This window comes from Falco rusticolus, chromosome 17 (assembly GCF_015220075.1).
Source record: "Falco rusticolus isolate bFalRus1 chromosome 17, bFalRus1.pri, whole genome shotgun sequence".
NCBI classification, from domain to species: domain Eukaryota; kingdom Metazoa; phylum Chordata; class Aves; order Falconiformes; family Falconidae; genus Falco; species Falco rusticolus.
The window spans coordinates 3,730,603-3,748,167 of NC_051203.1; the positions used below are offsets into that span (position 1 = coordinate 3,730,603).

Genomic DNA, 17,565 nt, shown 5'->3' on the forward strand with positions numbered 1-17,565 from the left:
CCAGAGCGCACGCGCGGCCGGTGGCGGAGAGGCGGCGGCGTCCGGGCCTTCTCGTCCCTTCCCCAGCCCCGCCGCCCCCCAGCCCCTCCGCCATGCCCAAGGCGCGGCGGGCGCGGGCCCCCGGGCCCCTGTTGCCGCTGGCCGAGCAGATCCTGCAGGAGGCGGCGCCGCGGCCCACGGCGCGGGGGAAGCGGCGCGGCCAGGCCGAGGAGGCGGCGGGCGGCGAGGCCTATGTGGACGCCCGGCTGTCCCGGCGCATCCTGGAGCAGGCGCGGCGGCAGCAGGAGGAGCTGGAGGCTGAGCACGGCCCCGGCGCGCCCGCCGCCCCCAGGCAGCGCATCACGGCGCTGGGTGAGCCCTCGCTTCGCCCCCCGCGCACCCCCGGGCGTCCAGGGTGCGAGGCCCCGGGCTCAGCCAGCGCCGCTCCCCCGCAGGCCCGGGGCGCGGCCCCGGCTCCGACTCGGAGGACGATGAGGAGTGGCCCTCGCTGGAGAAGGCGGCGGCGGCGGCCGGCCGGAGCGGGGAGTACGGCGGCGAGGTGACCGTGGACCCCGAGGACGAGGCGGCCATCGAGATGTTCATGAACAAGAACCCGCCGCTGAGGTGAGGAGGCGGCGGCGGCGGGAGGGGGGGGCTGGGCCGGGGTCCCCCGACTCATAGCCCTCCTGCCCCGGCCCCAGGCGCACGCTGGCGGACATCATCATGGAGAAGATCACGGAGAAGCAGACGGAGGTGGAGACGGCGCTGTCGGAGATATCGGGCTGCCCCATGCCCCAGCTCGATCCCCGTGTCCTGGAGGTCTACAGGGGCGTCAGAGAGGTGAGGCTGGGCCCCAGGGCCCAGGGGTGCCACGCTGAGCCCCACAGCCGCTGCCCTTGTGCCCGCGCTCCTTCTCAGGGCCTGTCCCCACACTCACTCTGCGTAGGCATTTCTGTGGATCAGCTGCGATTTGTGTAGTATCAGGCACTGAATGGCCCAGAATGTTTCTGAGTGACAGTCACCTGAGTGCCATGCTCAGGATGGTCCTGGGACGGTCCTGTCTTTGGACCTGGATAGTCCTTTCTCACCAGAGATGCTAAGGGACAGCTTTCTCATTGTCATGAGACAAGCCCCACAGCCCTGCTGTCAGTGCCCATATGTCACGGCCTGGCCTCTGTCCATGTCTTTGAAGGTGCTGTCCAAATACAGGAGCGGGAAACTCCCCAAGGCATTTAAAATCATTCCTGCCTTGTCCAACTGGGAGCAGATCCTCTACATCACAGAGCCGGAGACGTGGACGGCAGCTGCCATGTACCAAGCCACCAGGTAAGATCATCTCTGGGAGCTGCTGATGTGGGATTTTTTTGCTTTTTCTTTCCATAACTGGAACCAAATTTACAAAACACCAACCTGTCCCCCGCTTGGCCTCCTTTCTCCACACCTCACTTCGTGCTTTGCTTTGCCCAGGATATTTTCATCCAACCTGAAAGAGAGGATGGCCCAGCGGTTCTACAACCTGGTGCTGCTGCCGCGGGTCAGGGATGACATTGCTGAGTATAAGCGCCTCAATTTTCACCTCTACATGGCTTTGAAGAAGGCTCTGTTCAAGCCAGCAGCCTGGTTCAAAGGTAGGGACTCCCTGCGGCGCTGCCGTTCCTGCCGGGGAGCCTCTCGCCATCTGTGGCAGCTAGGAAGCTCAGCAGGGGTGCCTTGCACACCGCTGCCCAGTGTGACAGCACTGTCCCCAGCGTGGTGTGGCCCTGCGGGCTTAGTGGGAAGGAGATGTGGCAGATGCCAGGAATCCCCTTCAGCAGAGCCCTTTTGTGGTGTTCAGGGTGGAAGCCTGTAGGCTTATGCAGGTGCTGCTGCTGAGTGCCAGCAGGTATTTGGGTTCTTTTGGAGGTTGATAGCAGGTTATGAGCTGTCGTGGGTCTGATCTCAGTCTTGTCTGGCAACTTGAGTCGAGTTGCGTGGCAGGGAGATGCTGTGACCCCTGGAAGTTTATTCCAGGAGTTTACCCCAGGGTCAGATATGTCCCACGACAGGGGAAGGGACTTAATCACAGGGTTCTGCCTGCTGCCGTGAGGACGGGCCATGCCTGACTCTTCCTCCCTCTACAGGGATCCTCATCCCCCTGTGCGAGTCGGGGACCTGCACGCTGCGGGAGGCCATCATCATCGGCAGCATCCTCACCAAGTGCTCCATCCCTGTCCTCCACTCCAGGTAACGTGCTGAAAGGCTGGTGGGGGCAGAGATTCTCCCTTAGGGACACCAGTGCCACGCCTCAGCTCTGTCTCTCGGCCTCTCCGGTATCGCTGGGGTGGGGGTATTGCCGGGTTTATCATCTTTGTGTCTGGGTGCTGGGTGCCCCGTGGCTCCTGCCTGCCCTGCCCTCACCTCCGTGTTCCCCTCCCCCCCCCGCAGCGCGGCCATGCTGAAGATTGCCGAGATGCAGTACAGCGGCGCCAACAGCATCTTCCTCCGCCTGCTCATCGACAAGAAGTACGCCCTGCCCTTCCGTGTGGTGGATGCCCTCGTCTTCCATTTCCTGGCCTTCCGCACGGACCAGCGGGTCCTGCCCGTGCTGTGGCACCAGAGCTTCCTGGCCTTCGCGCAGCGCTACAAGGAGGACCTCTCCTCGGAGCAGAAGGAGGCTTTGCTTGAGCTGCTCAAGTTCCACAGCCACCCGCAGATCTCCCTGGAGATCCGGAGGGAACTGATGAACTCCAAGACGCGGGATGTGGAGGTGTTGCAGCCTGTGGCCATGGAGTGAGCAGGAAAAGCTGCAGCCGGACCCGTGCCCGGGATGCTGCTGGCTGCAGCTGGAGCCTGCTGCATGAGCAAAGCTGTGGGGAGGCACAGAGCACCCGGCCCAGGCTCCTGCCGCTCCAGGCGGGCGCTGCGGGAAGGCTGTGCCTGTAGAGCTGGACCGTGCTCCCTGCGCTGCTGGCGGCGGGGCAGGGCAGCCCCTGTCCCACCCAGGAACCTGGTGCCACCAGCACCGGGGAGAGTTTGGCTTCTTTCCTGTATTGGAAAATAAAACCTGAGCCGCGTCCCTCGGTCAGGGTGGTTCTGCCCCGCAGCTGCACCTCTGCGGTCGCATCCCTGCGCCGCGCTGCCCTGTCCCAGTCCCACCGTGTCCTGTCCCCAGCAGGTGGCAGAGCAAAGCCACCAGCCCCGGGCTTCTGGCAGAGCTGCAGGTGGAGACCGCGCTGCCGGGGCTGCCCCCAGGTTGCACAGGGAGAAGGGACCCCTGCACCCCCCCCTCCTCCCTGTGCCCTGGGCAGCCCCTGCGTGGTTGGGCAAAGGGCGGGGGGACAGGGCTGGGACCCCCAGACTGTTCCCAGAGCCCAAAACCACGCTGGGGTTGGGGGTGGGGGGGGTGGAATCCTGTAGGTGCCTGAGGGTTTCTCAAGCACTTGGTTGTCACCAGGGCCTGAGCTGGGCCGCCATGGTGCTGGGAGCAGAGGGGAAAGCCCTGGGGGGCAGCACAGGGGGGAAATCCCCCCCCGAGAGCCCCTCTCCTTGCGGGGGCTGGCAGTGGCTGGGGCAGGGGGCAGCCTTCAGGCACCTTCTTCCATGGCCTGGGCCCTTCTGCCTGGTGCCGTCACCAGCCTCACCACTGCCACCCTGCCTCCAAAACGCCAGCCACGTCCCTTCCCCAGGGATTTTCCCGTCCCTTCCCCAGGGATTTTCCCGCAACACTCCCCTCCCCAGCCACCAGCCGGCTTTACGTCTGCTCGGCGAGGCTGGCAAAGCCGCGGGGCTGCTGCCCTCGTCCAGCCGTCGAGGCCACGTGCTGCTCACAGCAGCCTGCCCACACACACACGTGGCCCTTCTGGAACCCCCAGTGGGAGCTTTTCCTCCTGGAAAACCCAGCAGGGGCTTTTCCTTCCGTGTTCCACGAGGCACCGCACTTACCCTGGGGAACTGCTGATGGTGACGCTGCGTGGCCGCAAGGTTTGTGCGTTGAGTACCTGGCCTTGGCCCTGGAACCGGCACCGATTCCTGCGGGTCCGGCCCGTGGAGACAAGCTCCTGCAGCTTCCCACAGCTTCCCGCAGCAGCGGGGCTGCCGACAGCCGTCTCCTGCCTGCTTCTCTTGGGACTTGGCACCTTCTCCCGTGACAGCAGCGGTGGTGGGAGCAGAAGCCATGTGAAGCGGAGCAGCACAGAAAGCCCAGCTGCCCAGGCTGGTTGCACACCGCAGCGCTTTTTCCTTGGCTTCCTGATTTTCTCTTCTTTTTTTAAAAGAAGCCAGAAGCTGGTGAGCGCGAGAGAGCGCCCCGGCTCCCGCAGCGCATTGGTGAGGGGAGGCTTCAAAGCTGCTGGAAGCACGGTCGCTGCCTCCTCTCCAGCAGCCAGCACCTCGCCTGTTCTGTGCAACGTGGCCCTCGGCCACCACAGCATCTCCCCTCCGCCTCACGGTGTCTGCCCGCCTGGCTCCCTCTCCCCTCCTGCTCTCACAGCCCTTGGGAGCAGCGCGGGGGGATCCCCCAGCGGCTGGGCTCCCACCCCAGCACAATTCAGATCGCAGAGGGAAACGCTCAAGGCCTTCAGATTTCTTTAAAATACTTTATTGCAACATCATACGGTCCTCTGATTGTCCCAGCAGCGGGACTTTTGCATCTGAAACCAAACCAGTTTACTCTTAAATTAAAACTCCTTTATATATAAAAAAAAATTTTTTTCTTTTTGTACAGACAGGCTCTGCACGCCCCCCAGCCCTCCTGCTAGCAGGAGTCAGCGGCAGATGGCTCTTCTTTGACGAGTCGAGCGAGTGGAAGAACAGCAGCCCCATCTTTCTCCACCTGATAAGACTTTTGTTTCTAGTGGCATCCAAAAAAGAAGATTTCAACCTCCTTTTCCCCATCCCCCACGGGAGGACAACAGCCACAGCTCCACACATCCAGAGGTCACCCAGCAGCAACAGTCTGCCTCCCATCCCTGCAGAGTCTCTCTGGCTTCTCCTGGTTAATACAATTCTACTATTTAATGGTTTTCTCTTAGAAAAGCAGCATTATTTTTTTTTTTAAACACTTTTTATAAAAACTAACAGGATCAACAACAACAATACAAAAAATGCAGTAATCGCTTTTCAACTCAAGTGCGCAGCAGATTTTTACACCCTTGTAAGGATACGACTCGGACCCACGTGGATATAAATGCAACGCAGCCCCCTCCGGAACGCGATCCGAGATCCCTGCCTTGGAGGAGTGAAGATGCATTACAGACTATAGCAGCACATTCAAATGTATTTCTTCCAACTAGTCTGATGTCTAAGCTACCTAAAAAAAAAAAAACAACCCCAAAAAACCCCAAAAAACCAACAACCAGCTTCCAAGTGAGAGTCTCCCGTTGCCCAGGGAGCTAGGGAAGGGGATGGAGGGTGAAGGCACTCTTTCGGAAGGAGAGGAGACCAGCATCCAGGCCCCACACCGAGGGACGACAAGGTCTTCCTCCCTCCCCATTTCCCAGCAGTTAACAATAAATTAAGCAGCCTCAGCGGGCCAGCGGAAAGCCAAGGGGATTGCGCCCGAACGGCTGCTCCCCCAAGGCGAGGGCTTTTCTGCTGCCCCCGCGGACGGGGAGCACGTCCCCCAAGCAAGCCAAAAACCCCACAAATCCCAAATTTAACAGCAACAAGAAAAAAGCCGCACGTTTTCCCCTCCAAGCAGAAGCAGCCACGCCACCCCCCCAGGAGCCACAGCAGCCTGGCACGAAGCGATGGGGACTGAGGGGCCAACGAGCACCTGCTCCCTCCTCCCGGACACCCCGTGCTCTCACGTGAGCTGCATGGGCACGTAGCACCCAGCCCGGGGAGGGAGGATGGGGGGCTCTAAGGATTTTGGTCACGCAGGTCAGGGTAAGAGGCTCTATCCATGATTGATGGCCCACGCGGGGCTGGAAGTCGTCACGGTAAACACCCCCGAGGAGACGGTGAACAGTGGCCAGTCGGGCTACAAGGAACACGAACTGAGAAACATTTTACAACTTTGTTTTGGGTCCTGCTCCCCCTTCCCCAGCAATTCTCGTGCCCTGCCACCATGAGAACGGTCGCTTCACCCCGGCCACCTACAGAAGCTGATGAGCAGCATCAAGCTCCGCCAGCCTGACCGCTCGGGACGAGCGCAGATCCTGCTCCGCAATCCTGGCGAGCGGAACAAATCCTCAGCAGGCATCAGATGGAGGGGGCTGGCGGACGGGTAGTGGGGATGCAGCGACCTTTCGGTGTCCAGGGCGAGGTCCTGCTGTGGCAGGGCCAGGCAGCTCTCGGGAAGGGGAGGCTGGTCACAGGTTGATGTCCGTGACGTCTGTAGGTGTGCTGGTGGGCTGGCTGGCTGAGTAAGCAGCAGTCTTGGCGGTGCTGTATTCCTGTTGGGTTTGGGATGCCTGTTTCAGGCTCTCGGCTAAGGCTGCCTCAATCTGCTCCTGACAGGCTTTCAGGCAGTCCTGCGGGAGAGGGAGCGAGACAAGAGGCCTCAGTTCTCTGCTGCTCGGAGGTGGGAGCCTTATAAATAGCTCTGAGCAGCTGCCGGGCTACATCTCTGGCCCCCGGAGCATCTAAACATGCCAGACAAAGAAGCCTTTCTCCAACAAGGGGCAGCTCCAGCTTGTCTGTGCTTTAGGCCCCTCCCCAGAACAAGCCCCATGCTCTGGTTGTCTTCTCCCCACCTCTCTGCTCCACCACCTCCCTGAGGAACGGACGTTGTGCCTGTCAGAGCTTCCCAAAGCATCCAGGCTCGTGCCTGGACGCAGTGTGAGATTTCAGCATCACGACAGTCAGACGCCGCTGACGATCGGGAGGGCAGAGCAGAACAGCTCTGCGTGGGCTGGCATCAGCCTTTACAACCCCAAACTCCCCAGCCCTGTGAGTGACAGCGGGTGTGCAGCAGCACGGGCGCGCACGGGGACCCACCTGCCTCCCCCAGGCCCCACAACCCAGGTCCCCCAGCGCGATCCTGCACTTCTGCAGTCACCCACCCGCTGCGGAGAAGCTGTGCCACAGCTCTGCCTCATCCTGTCCCTGCCCGTGGCCGAGCCAGGACAAGGTGAGTCCCTGCCGGGTGCCCCGGCTGACGCACGCTGGATCACTCCGGCGATCTCCAAGGCGGCTGGACCCGACCATCCAGACCCACCAGCCGTCCCGGCCACGCATTCCCACCCAGCATTCCCTCCGCCACGCGCTGTGGATGCTGGGCTGTTCTGAAAACGATGCTGCGGCCGCAGAGCTGCTCACAGCCTGTCATCCCCTCGGGAGCCCCCCGGTGCTCTCCGCACCTCCCCGGGACCCAGGGAAGCCAGTGCCGTGGGACACACCAGCCCCACAAACAGGGAGGCAGAGGGGACTGCACGCAGTGGCACATCACTTGCAATAAAAGCAAACTCCACCACGTCACCTCCCCATGCGAGCCGTCACTCAAACTCCTCCACTTTGACACCGGAGCAGTGTGACAGATGGAGAGCTGCGGGGGGCAACGCCAACGGGCGCACCCGGCCCAGCTCCCACACCGCGGCTCGGCTCTCGCCAGGGTAAGAGGTGGCATTTGGCACCTCGCGGCTGGAGCGGAGCTGGACGCCGCGCGCTGGGTCCTGCCACACGTCAAAATCTCTTACCAGGAATCTGCTGGCGGTTCTTAGAAACTGACAGAGGATGTGGGGAGCGAAAATAGCAACGCCCACCTCCTCTTCCCCACCCGCTTCCCGTCAGCGCAGCCTCCGGCCCCTCGCCTGCCCGCAGCCCCAGGGCGAGCTCGCTGCAGGGCCTGGTGCCACGGCCAGCCGGTCGCAGGGCTCGCCGCAGCCGGGCTCTCCATCTCTCCATCGGCAGGTTCGGCAGAGATGCTAAACGCCAGCCTGGCCACGCTCAGCCAGGCTCTCCTGCTGCCTGGCGAAGCCTTGGGGGTTTGCAGCCCTTGGCTGTGCTCCCCACTCTGCGGAGCGGCGGTGCCCTGGGGCTCTGGCTCAGACACCCGGCGGGTCCCAGCTGTGCTCCGTGAAGGATGAGGGCTGGTTCGGAGCAGCTCCGAGTGGCACCTGAAGCGGCGGCACAGCCCGCGACGAGCCAGCCTCAGCGCGGCGGTGCGGCTCTCGCTGGCCGTGGAGCTGGCACGGCCCTGTGCCATCGTCCCCCCGCTCCGTCCCCACGGACTCCCCGCACCTCCGGCACTGCCCAGCTGAGCCTCAGCAGCTGCGGGAAGGGGATCGCTCCCCCGGCTTGGTGCCAAAGGGCAGACCGAGCCACAGCCCGGGGACACTGCGAGGCCAGATTTAGGGAGAGGCATCAACAGCACAAACACGGAGGCTGAGCGCATCCTCCAGGAGCCCTGCAACGCCGCGGGGACAGCCCCAGGGTTTCCTTCTGCCACAGGAGCTGCCGTGGTCCTGCCTGGGCTGTTTGTGCAGCCCCTCGCATCGGGCAGGCTGGGGGACTGAATGGATGCCCTCTCCGGGCTGGAGGGTAGCACGAGGTGCGCTGGGCCCAATTTCAGCTCCCTCCCTCAGCGGTGCCCCCCTGCTTCCCACCTGTTCCTTCCACCAGCCATGACCCGGAGCAGGTTTCAGCCCCTGCCCCACTCACCGCAGCAGCTTGAGAGCAGCTGGCTGCACTGACTCTCCTTAAAAAAGCTCCGGCAAACAAACAAAAAAAAATAATAAAGCCACACAAATAGATCAGGACACCCCCCTGCCCAGTCCCCTCCCTGCCTGGACAAAGCCTCGGCACAGCCTCCCACCCGCTGCGGCACCGGCACCTCTTCAATTCCCGGTGCTGCTGTCAGGGGACTGTAACTAAGCCCGCTCCCGGCTGCCAGCATTAGCGCTCGGGCAGAAGAAAAGATCAAAAGGGGCCCCGGGCAGAAGAAAGGCTGCCGAGCGCTTCCAAAGTCACCTGGAAACGGGGAGCCTGACAGCGTCCCCCTTCCCCATTCAAAGGGCAGCGGAGGGGCAGGCAGACCCCCCTCCCCATCCCAACGCCCCCAGCAAAGCCGCTGTGCCAGCGCCCTGAAACGCCTCGTGCCCCTGACCCCCTTCCCAGCTGAGCCTGGGCACCTGCAACCAGACACCGGGGAGGTCAGCAGATGCCGAGCCGGCTTCTCCCGCTGCCCCATCCCACCTTGTCAACCCGATCCCACCAACACCTGCCTGCGCGGGGAACAGCCGCTCCCCTTTGTGCTGCTTTTCAAAGGCTCCCGAGCTGGCCAGCGCTCGGCAGCCAGGAGCCCACTGCAGCCACGGGACTGACGAAAGCTGCTGCGTTCCGAGATGCTCCCTTACCTCTAACCCTCCTCAAACCAAGGTCAGCATCATTACCAACAGCCCGTTCCCTCTCCCTCTAAAAAGAGCGAGCAGCAGAAGGAGGAAGCGTTTCCACCAGATCCAACAGCAAAACCGCTTTGCTGTTCCCCCCCGAACACTCACCACCTCCGTGCCAGTGATGCTGGCCAGCAGCTCGGTGATCGCCTCGCTGGTGAAATCGTTCACCGAGACCGTCAGACCATGGATCGCCGCTCCAATGCTGCCCGTTGCAATCATGGAGGGGGGGTACATGGCAAAAGTGTAGTCTAGAGCCGGGAGAGGGACACAAGGAGCAAAAAGAAGAAACCGTTAGCAAGGATGCACACGGTAAGTTCTTTCCCTGAAAAACTAGAGAGGGCCAGAGGGGTCCACCCAGCTTAGCAGAGAGAAAGAGGGGTGCCGTAACAGCGAACAGCCTAGGCATCAGGGCAGCGAGCTTCGTCAAGCTGTTTCTCTGGGTCTGTCTCACCAAAGAAATCCTGAAGATGAGGACGTAGCGACTTCGAGCAAGGCTGACAAAAGCTCAGCCTCAGCCCTGCCTTCACCCTGGACACCCTCCCGCAGTCGCAGCCCGTGCAGCAACAGCGGTGGCACGCTGGTTGTGCTCTCTCCTGGCATCCTTCAGACACCCACTGAGAGCCTGCGGGACCGTTATCCCACTTTGTCAGGGATAACAAACCTGTTCCTGAGCAGCAAAACGCTCTGATGTGGATGAAGGCAGGCGTGCAGCTCCCCAGAAACCAGGGCGTTGGGAGACCAGCCCCAGGTTACTCAGCAAGCCCGGCTCAAGCCCAGGCCGCCCTGCCTGCAGCAGCCAGCCCAGCCCCCGCAGCATCCCGGCGGATGGCTGCACCAGGAGCAGGCACCCACCTGTGGCACACAGGGCGATAAAGGTCTGTGCGTGTTTCTTCACCAGCTCCATCTTGTCCTTAGGCAGCGGGAGGCGGTGGAGGATGTGAGCCAAGAAATCATTTGCTATCACTGAGACCAGGTCCCACTTTAGCTTCTCCAGGACTAGAACCTCCCAGTCCTGCGGAGTCAGACAGACAGCACGTTATTCAGCAGGGCTACGCCAGGCAGAAAAACTCAGCGGATTCAAGGGCAGAAAAGGGCAGCGCTTGGGGAAGGGACAGTAGAACAGTACAATCCACAAGACAGGGAAGAAAAGAGGGACCATCCCCTGCTCTGCGATTATGGCACAAATCCAGCCTTGCGCTGCTGCAAAGCTGGGAGTAAAGATCAGAAGAGGAAGCGATAAATGTGGTTTCTTCTTTCCAAGGTGCAGCCGGATTAGCCTCCCTCCGACACTTCTCTGCTTTTCAAGGTTGCTGCAGCATGCAGAGGAAAAACCTGAGCAAGGAGCAGCAGGCACACTGTTCCCACATTCCTTCTCCGCTCCCGAAAGGAGAAGCTGCCGTCCAGGCTCCCAGGAGCAATCCAGCTTGAGGCTAACGCCACTGCAGCAGAGGGAACAGAGAACGTCACCGCTCTGCACGCCCCTCGGAGCCGGCCAGTGTGTTGACTCCCTCCTACAGTGGCTCCTTGGTGGGTGGGCGAACCGCAGGGGGCAACGGCTGCTCTGCAGCCTGCCCCTCTGCACAGCACACTGAAGCAAGGGAAGGGGGGAGAAACACGGCTGAGCTTTCAGGGCTGCATCCAGACAACCCAAGCGCCTGTACGGGACCTTCAGTCGCTACAGAGCTCAGGGGCTGTGACCAGGTGCTGAGGTCTTCAGCCCAGCAAACACCGGGCATGCAGCCCTACGGAGGAGGAACCAGGTTGGGCACCAGCATTTTGGCAGAACCTCCCCTACTCAGCACACCTCTTCTCTAAGAGAGCCTCCAGGCACGCTCAGCAGAGCATCCTCGGCAGCTTCTCGGGGGGGAAGACGCACTGAACAGCCACGCTGACCCCACCTCTCCCGCTGACATATGAGCAATGGCTCACCAGTGCTTCCCAGTTACACGCCAGGTGGCTGCCAACGTCCCCATCCCATGTTGTGGTGCTCCCTCTAAACCTCTACCAGAGATTTCTCCAGTATCTTCCACAAGCCAGCCTCTGCAAGCTGGGGACCAGATGGTGGGAAGGCCGGACGCCCCCCGTGGATTTCAGCTGGAGCCCAGGCTGCTCCTCTCATCTGCTCAGCCTCTCGCAGGCTCTTCCAACCCTGGGCATCGGTCCTAACGCCAGCAAGGAAACCAAAGGGCAGAGCAGCGACGGGCAAGCGTGTGACAGAGCCACCACCCAGCAAGCCCTGGTGTCACCAGTGGTACCAAAGCACCCATCCAGCAAGATCTAAGCAAGGGGAGCCCCATGAGTGGAGCCACAGCACAGAATCTGGGCCCCCTGCATTCAGTCCCCTGCTGCGCCATCAATGCCAAGGTCTCCGTGACTGACTCAGAGCAGCAGCTGAATCAAACCCAGAGACCATACACGTACTGGTCTCACTGGGCTGGGCGGTTTTGATGTTACATCTGGGTACAACTATGCCACTGACAGAGCAGTCCCGAGAGGCACAAGTGGCGTCTTCCCAGGATCATTTCCCTTCCCATCCCAGCAGCAATGTCTGCCGTCCCGTCCCATCCCATCCCATCCCACACCCAGCCCCCCCAGCCTCTCCCGGATTCCCCCGTGTCCTGAGCCATGATAAAGATCTCTGGCTCCCAGTTTCTCTTATCCTCTGGATCAGCAGCAAACCTGGTCTTGGCAACCGGGTCCAGGTGTGCCAGGAAGGCCAGAACATGCCCCCACGTCCCCCCTCACTGCTACCAGGGGGGTGACAGTGGCCCTGCGGATGTGCTGGGAAAGGAAAACACCCTGCGGGGGCTGAAGCTCCAGGTCTGGAAGGACAGAGCTGAACTGGGATTTGTATCAGGTATCTCCATTGCAGGACCTAGTCCCACCCAGCAGAATATCTATTCTTTTTCCAAGTAGTCTAGGATTACCGGGTCAATGCTGCTCACAGACGTGCCAAAGGGCTGCCAGAGCAGATGGATTTGAAGAAGTGAGATTTTTTTCATAAAGGCGATTTTCTTTTTTTTTTGCCCTTTTTTTTTTTTAAATCCACTCTTTCCCCTTACACAACAATACCAGTTTTGAGTTGCTTAAATGAGCAGCATTGCTCAACCTGCTCCAAATCCCCCATGAGGCCAAACGTGCCGTTTGCCATTTCACAGCCTGTGCTTTTCCAACCAGAAAGCAGCGTTTCATGAGCGCACGCTCGCTGCTCTCCCATACGGACGGTCAGCCTGCAAGTCTTTTGTCTATATTTTTAAGCCAAATCCACAGGATAAAAGCAAGAAGGAAACTAGCAATGAGCTCCAGGGCCTGGACAGTGCAGCACAGGTCACTGACAGTGCCTGGTTCAAGGTGGGGATTAGAACAGAGGGGAAAGATCAGGCTTGGGTAAAAAGAAAAAACAGCAGCGCTGGTCACTGGTTAAACTGCAGCAACACAGCAAGGTGACGCAAGCAAAGAGCTGCTGGAGATGGAGAGCTCTTGTGCTCTGTCCCTACCTGTTGCTCACCTGGAATCCACCAAAAAGCCGGCTGCTTGCTCGTGCGTCAGCCCAGCTCCTTGGGAAGGGGCACAGGACACTGCTGACGCCTTCAGCAGCCACTGCCCCGAGGGTGGGAGGCCAGGGCAGCTCCAGCCCAGTCTCTCCACACAAGCACGGCCCCTTTGCAGACCCAGGAAGGTCAAAAGGAGGACCTGGAGATTGCTGCTCATGAAGCAAACCCCAAAGGGGTCACTACACCTGAAGGGAGCTCCTGAGCACAGAGGGGACATCGGCCCAGCATCATCCAGGCTCTTGTTCCTTGCCTTTCCTCCCAGAGCTGCAAGCCAGCTACTGGGAGTCACCAGAGGCACACGATGTCCACACTGGTGGGGCAGAGCACCTGCCCCTGCTGGGACACGTTTTGTCCTAAGGAGAAGATCCAGGGTGCAGACAGGCTCAGCCGTGAGACCTCACCTGGATCAAGCTGGCTCCTGCCACGCCAGGACTGACCTGGGACAACAGCCTGCCCGTTTGCAATGCTCAAGAGCAGCTCTTTTCCAGCTAGCACGCAGGTTCATCTTCTCCAAGCCCTCGTTGTTACAAAAGGCCTGATCCCAAGACCCAGCCGGCACTCTAGATGCCAGCTGAAGGCAACAGGCGCCAAGGACTGTCACCAGCTCACACGATTTAGCTCAGGGAAGCCTCTCTCCTGCCAAACCACCCTGCTCCTTGCTTCTCTCCTGCTCACCCTGGGGACTTCCTGCTCTCAGAGCAGCATGTCAGAATCTCTGAATCATTTTATCTGTGGAAGAAGCAGAACAAAAGGCTGCAAGAGATAGACAAGCAGGTTTGCGACAGCAGCACCGCTCAGTATAGCAAACATCCTTTTCCTGGCATTTTGTTTTGCACCTAATTGAATCAGTCTCTGCCTGGCTAGTGAAAGAGAGGAAAAAAGTGGAAAATGTTTCTTTGTTTCTCCCGCCTGCAGAGCCCACCCTCATGGAAGGGCTCTGCAGGCTGCCAGCACTGCCCACCGAGCATCCCATCACTGCGAATGCATCAGGTCCCTCTTCTGCAAGATCCCCCAGAGCACAGCTCGCCGTGCCTGGCCAGCATCTCTAGGGGTGGAAATTGCACAGCAGCTGAGTTTCCCCTCCACAAGCTTGCTCCCTCGATCCCTCCTGGCTGCACCCCGCAAGAAAAAATAAAAAATAAAGGAGGAAGGAAAGCAGCAACCATTTCCCATTGCCTCCCCTGCTCTGCCAAGGTGATCTCAGAGCACCGTCCTGCTGCAGTGAAACAGCCTCAAGCCCCTGGCTGCTGCCTCCGTACCCTCACTAGGACAGACCCAAGTCACCAAGCAGAGACTGTTTTACTCAGTTTACAGCTCTGCAAACTCAGTCTGGGATGCGACAGTCACACCAGCTTCTCTCCTTTTCATGCAGCGACAGTCGCTCCGTACACCAAACTCTACCCTCAGCAACACCCACACACCTGCTGTGCCTACACGGAGCCTGTGTAAACCCAGCTGGCGAGGCTGAGCAAGGAGCAGGGCGCCCAGCTCCCCTCTGCAGCAGCCCTGCCTGCAGGAGAAAAGGAAGTTGCACTCAAATTTTGTCACTCAAGTTGCTAAGGTACCACTTTACAGTATCACAGGCTTGATGAGCAAAGCAGGAGCAGCCTGCACCGTATCGTGCTCGCAAGCTGACTCAAAGAGAGGGTGAAAAGAGCTGCTGATGTTGCTGCTGGCCACCCACCCCACCCAGTAGCTGAGGCACCGCTACAGAAATGAGCGGCCATGAAAGTCCATTTGCAAATAGGAAATCTGGGGGCAACGTTTGTTTCCATTCCCTGATTAGAGTTCAGGTCTGGATGTCAAGGGGAAAGGTGCCAGCTTCAGATGCAGAAACGGCCACATCTATCCGACCCATGCAACAAGCAGAAGGGAAGACAGTAAAACACAAGCACACCTTCTGGAAAGTCAGTGTTCTACCACAAGTGAGCATCCCTTTCTACTCAGCTGTTATCCCCCTTCTTTTCACTGCTCATGGCCTGCTGTCACGGCTGCTCCCTTCATTATCTACCTAGTGGCTTGACCCCGCTTACGGTCTTTGCTAGGAAATACCTGGCAGTTTGCAAAACTGACCTTAGGTCAAAGATTTCAGAAGAAAGCCAAGTTACTGGGAGCAGGCCAGGCAGATGACGGTGACCTACAGCTGCTCTCCCCAATCTTCAGGCAGCTGAACACCCTCCTGCACAGGCCAGAAAAGCCTCTATTTAATAAATAAATAAATAAAGGTAGGTTAGATAACGCCTTTTGACGGAAATCCAACTTCCTCCAAATGGACGAGTCCCTCGTTGCATCATTTCCTTCTCCCTAGAATAACTTCATCAAGATTTTGTTTCAAATGTGTCTTTTCTAAACTGCTGAGCTGGTGCCAAGCATCCCGGAGAGAAGGAAGCAAACCTACTGGGAAAGTGAGCCAGCTTCCTCTGAAAGGCTGGGGAGGACACGCTGGAAGCTGACATGGCACCGATCCATGAGAAGAGGCCAGGATGCAGCATTGTCCAAACCTTGATGAAGAAGCTCCCCTTCCCCTCCCCACCCTCTTCCACTGCAAAGATTGTGAAAGAGAAGTCATTACCGCAATTAGCACAGAGGAGGAAAACAGCAGCTCGCCCCGGTTTTGTAATCAGGGTATTAACTCTTGTCAGGTCCCCAAGCAAAAACAATGCCTTTACGTATCTTCAGATGTTACCTCCACTCCCTCTTTACAGCAGGGAGCAATGGGAGACTGAAGCAGGATTTGCTCCAAACAGGGTTAAACATCTCTGGAGAGCAAGTCTTGTGGTGGGCAGAGAAAGACCATCACCAGATCACGGACTACAGAGCATCTCCTGCCCAGGTATCTGCAGATGCCACAGCACCTCTCCCTAAGGGCTGTGGCTGGTTTGCGATGCCTTCTGCTCAGCTCTTTGACTAGCACTGGTTACCAGGAATAAACCCCTGCACTGCTCCACGATCCCAGCCATCTCCTTGGGAAAGAGAAAAGGGACCCTATTTTCCTGAAAAAGCTATCTTTGGCTATTCCAAGAAAGGACTTTTGACTCCCAAAATGAAGCCATTCTTGTCCATCTCAACTGCATACTGATTCTGGAGCATAATGATGACAGATCTGTGCCGACCATCCCCTGTGCCTCCTGTTGCACTGAGAGCAACAGAAAAAGGGTGCAGGGAAGGAGAAAAAGAGTGCAGGGACCTGCACAAACAAAAGCGAGCAAGAGGCAGCAGCCAGCACCTTCCTCCATCTCCACCCCAATGCTGCCAGGAGGAAGGAGAAGGGAAGATGAGCACTGTGGCACCGCTTAGCCACAGCTTCCCGCTGAGAAATCTCTGGGGGGAAGAAATAAAAAAGACTCTGAGTGAGGATGCATTCACATCTGAATGCAAGAGTGAAGGAAAGCCTCCAAGGGTGTGTCACGCACGCCCTGCTCACTACCCACCTGCACATCTCCTAACGGTTCTCCTTTGGAAGGAGCTTGCTACAAGCACAGCTCAAGATACAACTGAAAAAAAGCAAATCCTCACCGAGAATAAATGACCTAATAAATCAGAATGAAATACAACTGGGATCCACAGGAGATACGCATAAGGTGCCCACCAAGAGCAACCACTTGTAGCCCAAGGTCCATGCTGCAGAAATCGCTAGAGAGGGAAACAGCGGTGAAGCACGGCAATAAATTCACCTTCCTGCAACCCATATTCCTGTTGGACACAGAGCTTATCCATCACTCTGAAGGGACAGAAATCTGACACTGGCCCACAAGGTGCATTTTGATCAACTTCACGTTCTTGAGGGCACGGAGAGCACAGTCCATGCTTTGAAGTGCAGCCTGCTTGCCCACAAGAAGACCCTGAGGTACCTTCTGCTCAGCTTGTTGTTGCCTCTGCAACAGAGGCTGCTTTTGCCAGCCCAGCAGAAGAGCGAATGCAAACCAACTCCCATTCCCCCCCCGCCTTTTTTTCCAGCTCAGTGTTAACCCCCCCTCATTATCACAGGGCCAACAGGAACCCTCCCGTTACAGGCTGGGATTAGCTTCATGTGATGGATCCCACCCCTGGGAAGAGAGCCATGCAGAATCCATCGCTGGATGAGAAGGTGCTCTCAAGGGTGAAGTTTTACTGACAAAGCCTTTGCACACAGAGATTTTGTCTCAGCCCCCCACAGCAGGATGCCGCAGCGCGACCACAGCTCAGCATCCAGAGAAGCAACAAGCACTTGTGCTTCCTCTGTTCGTTCCCACTTCTCACCACTATTCATGGTAACGATCCACATACTTTTTTCCACAAGTGCTACTTTAAGGCAACAGCCACCCACAAATGACTGCAGGGAGAGAGGTATGGAGGCAAGGGGATTTTCCCCAGGCTTCACTGGCACTTGGAAAAACCATGTTCATATCAGAGTTCCCCAGTTACCAGAACCGTCTTCCGATTCACACCTGAAAGTTTTGTGGGTTCACTCCCCACCCTGGGGACAAATCATACTCAGATCATCTCACCCACCCCAGCCCAAAAAAACAGGTATTTAATAAGGTGATGACTAACCCTGAGAAATTTTCATAAGGCAAACTGTCTCCAGGGATGGTTGTTACTCGAAGTGAGGTGGCCGTTTCCTCCCGAGGGCTCTGACCTGCCAGCACGGAAGGCCCCCAAGAAGAGGGGTTCTCCAACTTCCTCCCCCATTGGCAAAGTTGAACTCAGAGGTTTGGATCTTTGCTTTGAACTTTTAT

The 17,565-nt window shown here is 58.5% G+C and overlaps 2 protein-coding genes across 3 annotated transcripts in view; one reads left to right on the forward strand and one right to left on the reverse strand.

The window, feature by feature from the left end:
• Positions 1-3: 3 nt before the first annotated feature.
• Positions 4-3,038, forward strand: BYSL (bystin like). The gene is made up of 7 exons (XM_037410464.1): positions 4-351; positions 435-603; positions 681-819; positions 1,172-1,305; positions 1,447-1,607; positions 2,100-2,202; positions 2,404-3,038. The coding sequence occupies exons 1-7, from the start codon at positions 93-95 to the stop codon at positions 2,750-2,752; spliced, it is 1,314 nt and encodes a 437-aa protein (XP_037266361.1). The 5' UTR covers positions 4-92; the 3' UTR covers positions 2,753-3,038.
• Positions 3,039-4,539: 1,501 nt separating this feature from the next.
• Positions 4,540-17,565, reverse strand: part of CCND3 (cyclin D3) — a 47,162-nt gene continuing 34,136 nt past the window's right edge. Inside the window, exons 3-5 of one of the 2 annotated variants that reach the window (XM_037410268.1) lie at positions 10,146-10,305; positions 9,399-9,541; positions 4,540-6,431 (exon numbers count right to left, since the gene is read on the reverse strand). In XM_037410268.1, coding sequence (XP_037266165.1) covers positions 6,270-6,431; positions 9,399-9,541; positions 10,146-10,305 — 465 coding nt within the window. In that variant the 3' untranslated portion in view covers positions 4,540-6,269. The remainder of the gene's footprint in view (positions 6,432-9,398; positions 9,542-10,145; positions 10,306-17,565) is intronic. The other variant, XM_037410269.1, reaches the window with a different exon arrangement.

Bases quoted from the DNA above. Each gene is read 5' to 3' on its own strand.
- BYSL (XM_037410464.1), top strand. From the start codon at position 93: ATGCCCAAGGCGCGGCGGGCGCGGGCCCCCGGGCCCCTGTTGCCGCTG. The intron at 352-434 runs GTGAGCCCTCGC...GCTCCCCCGCAG, and splicing joins GCAGCGCATCACGGCGCTGG to GCCCGGGGCGCGGCCCCGGC. The intron at 820-1,171 runs GTGAGGCTGGGC...ATGTCTTTGAAG, and splicing joins TCTACAGGGGCGTCAGAGAG to GTGCTGTCCAAATACAGGAG.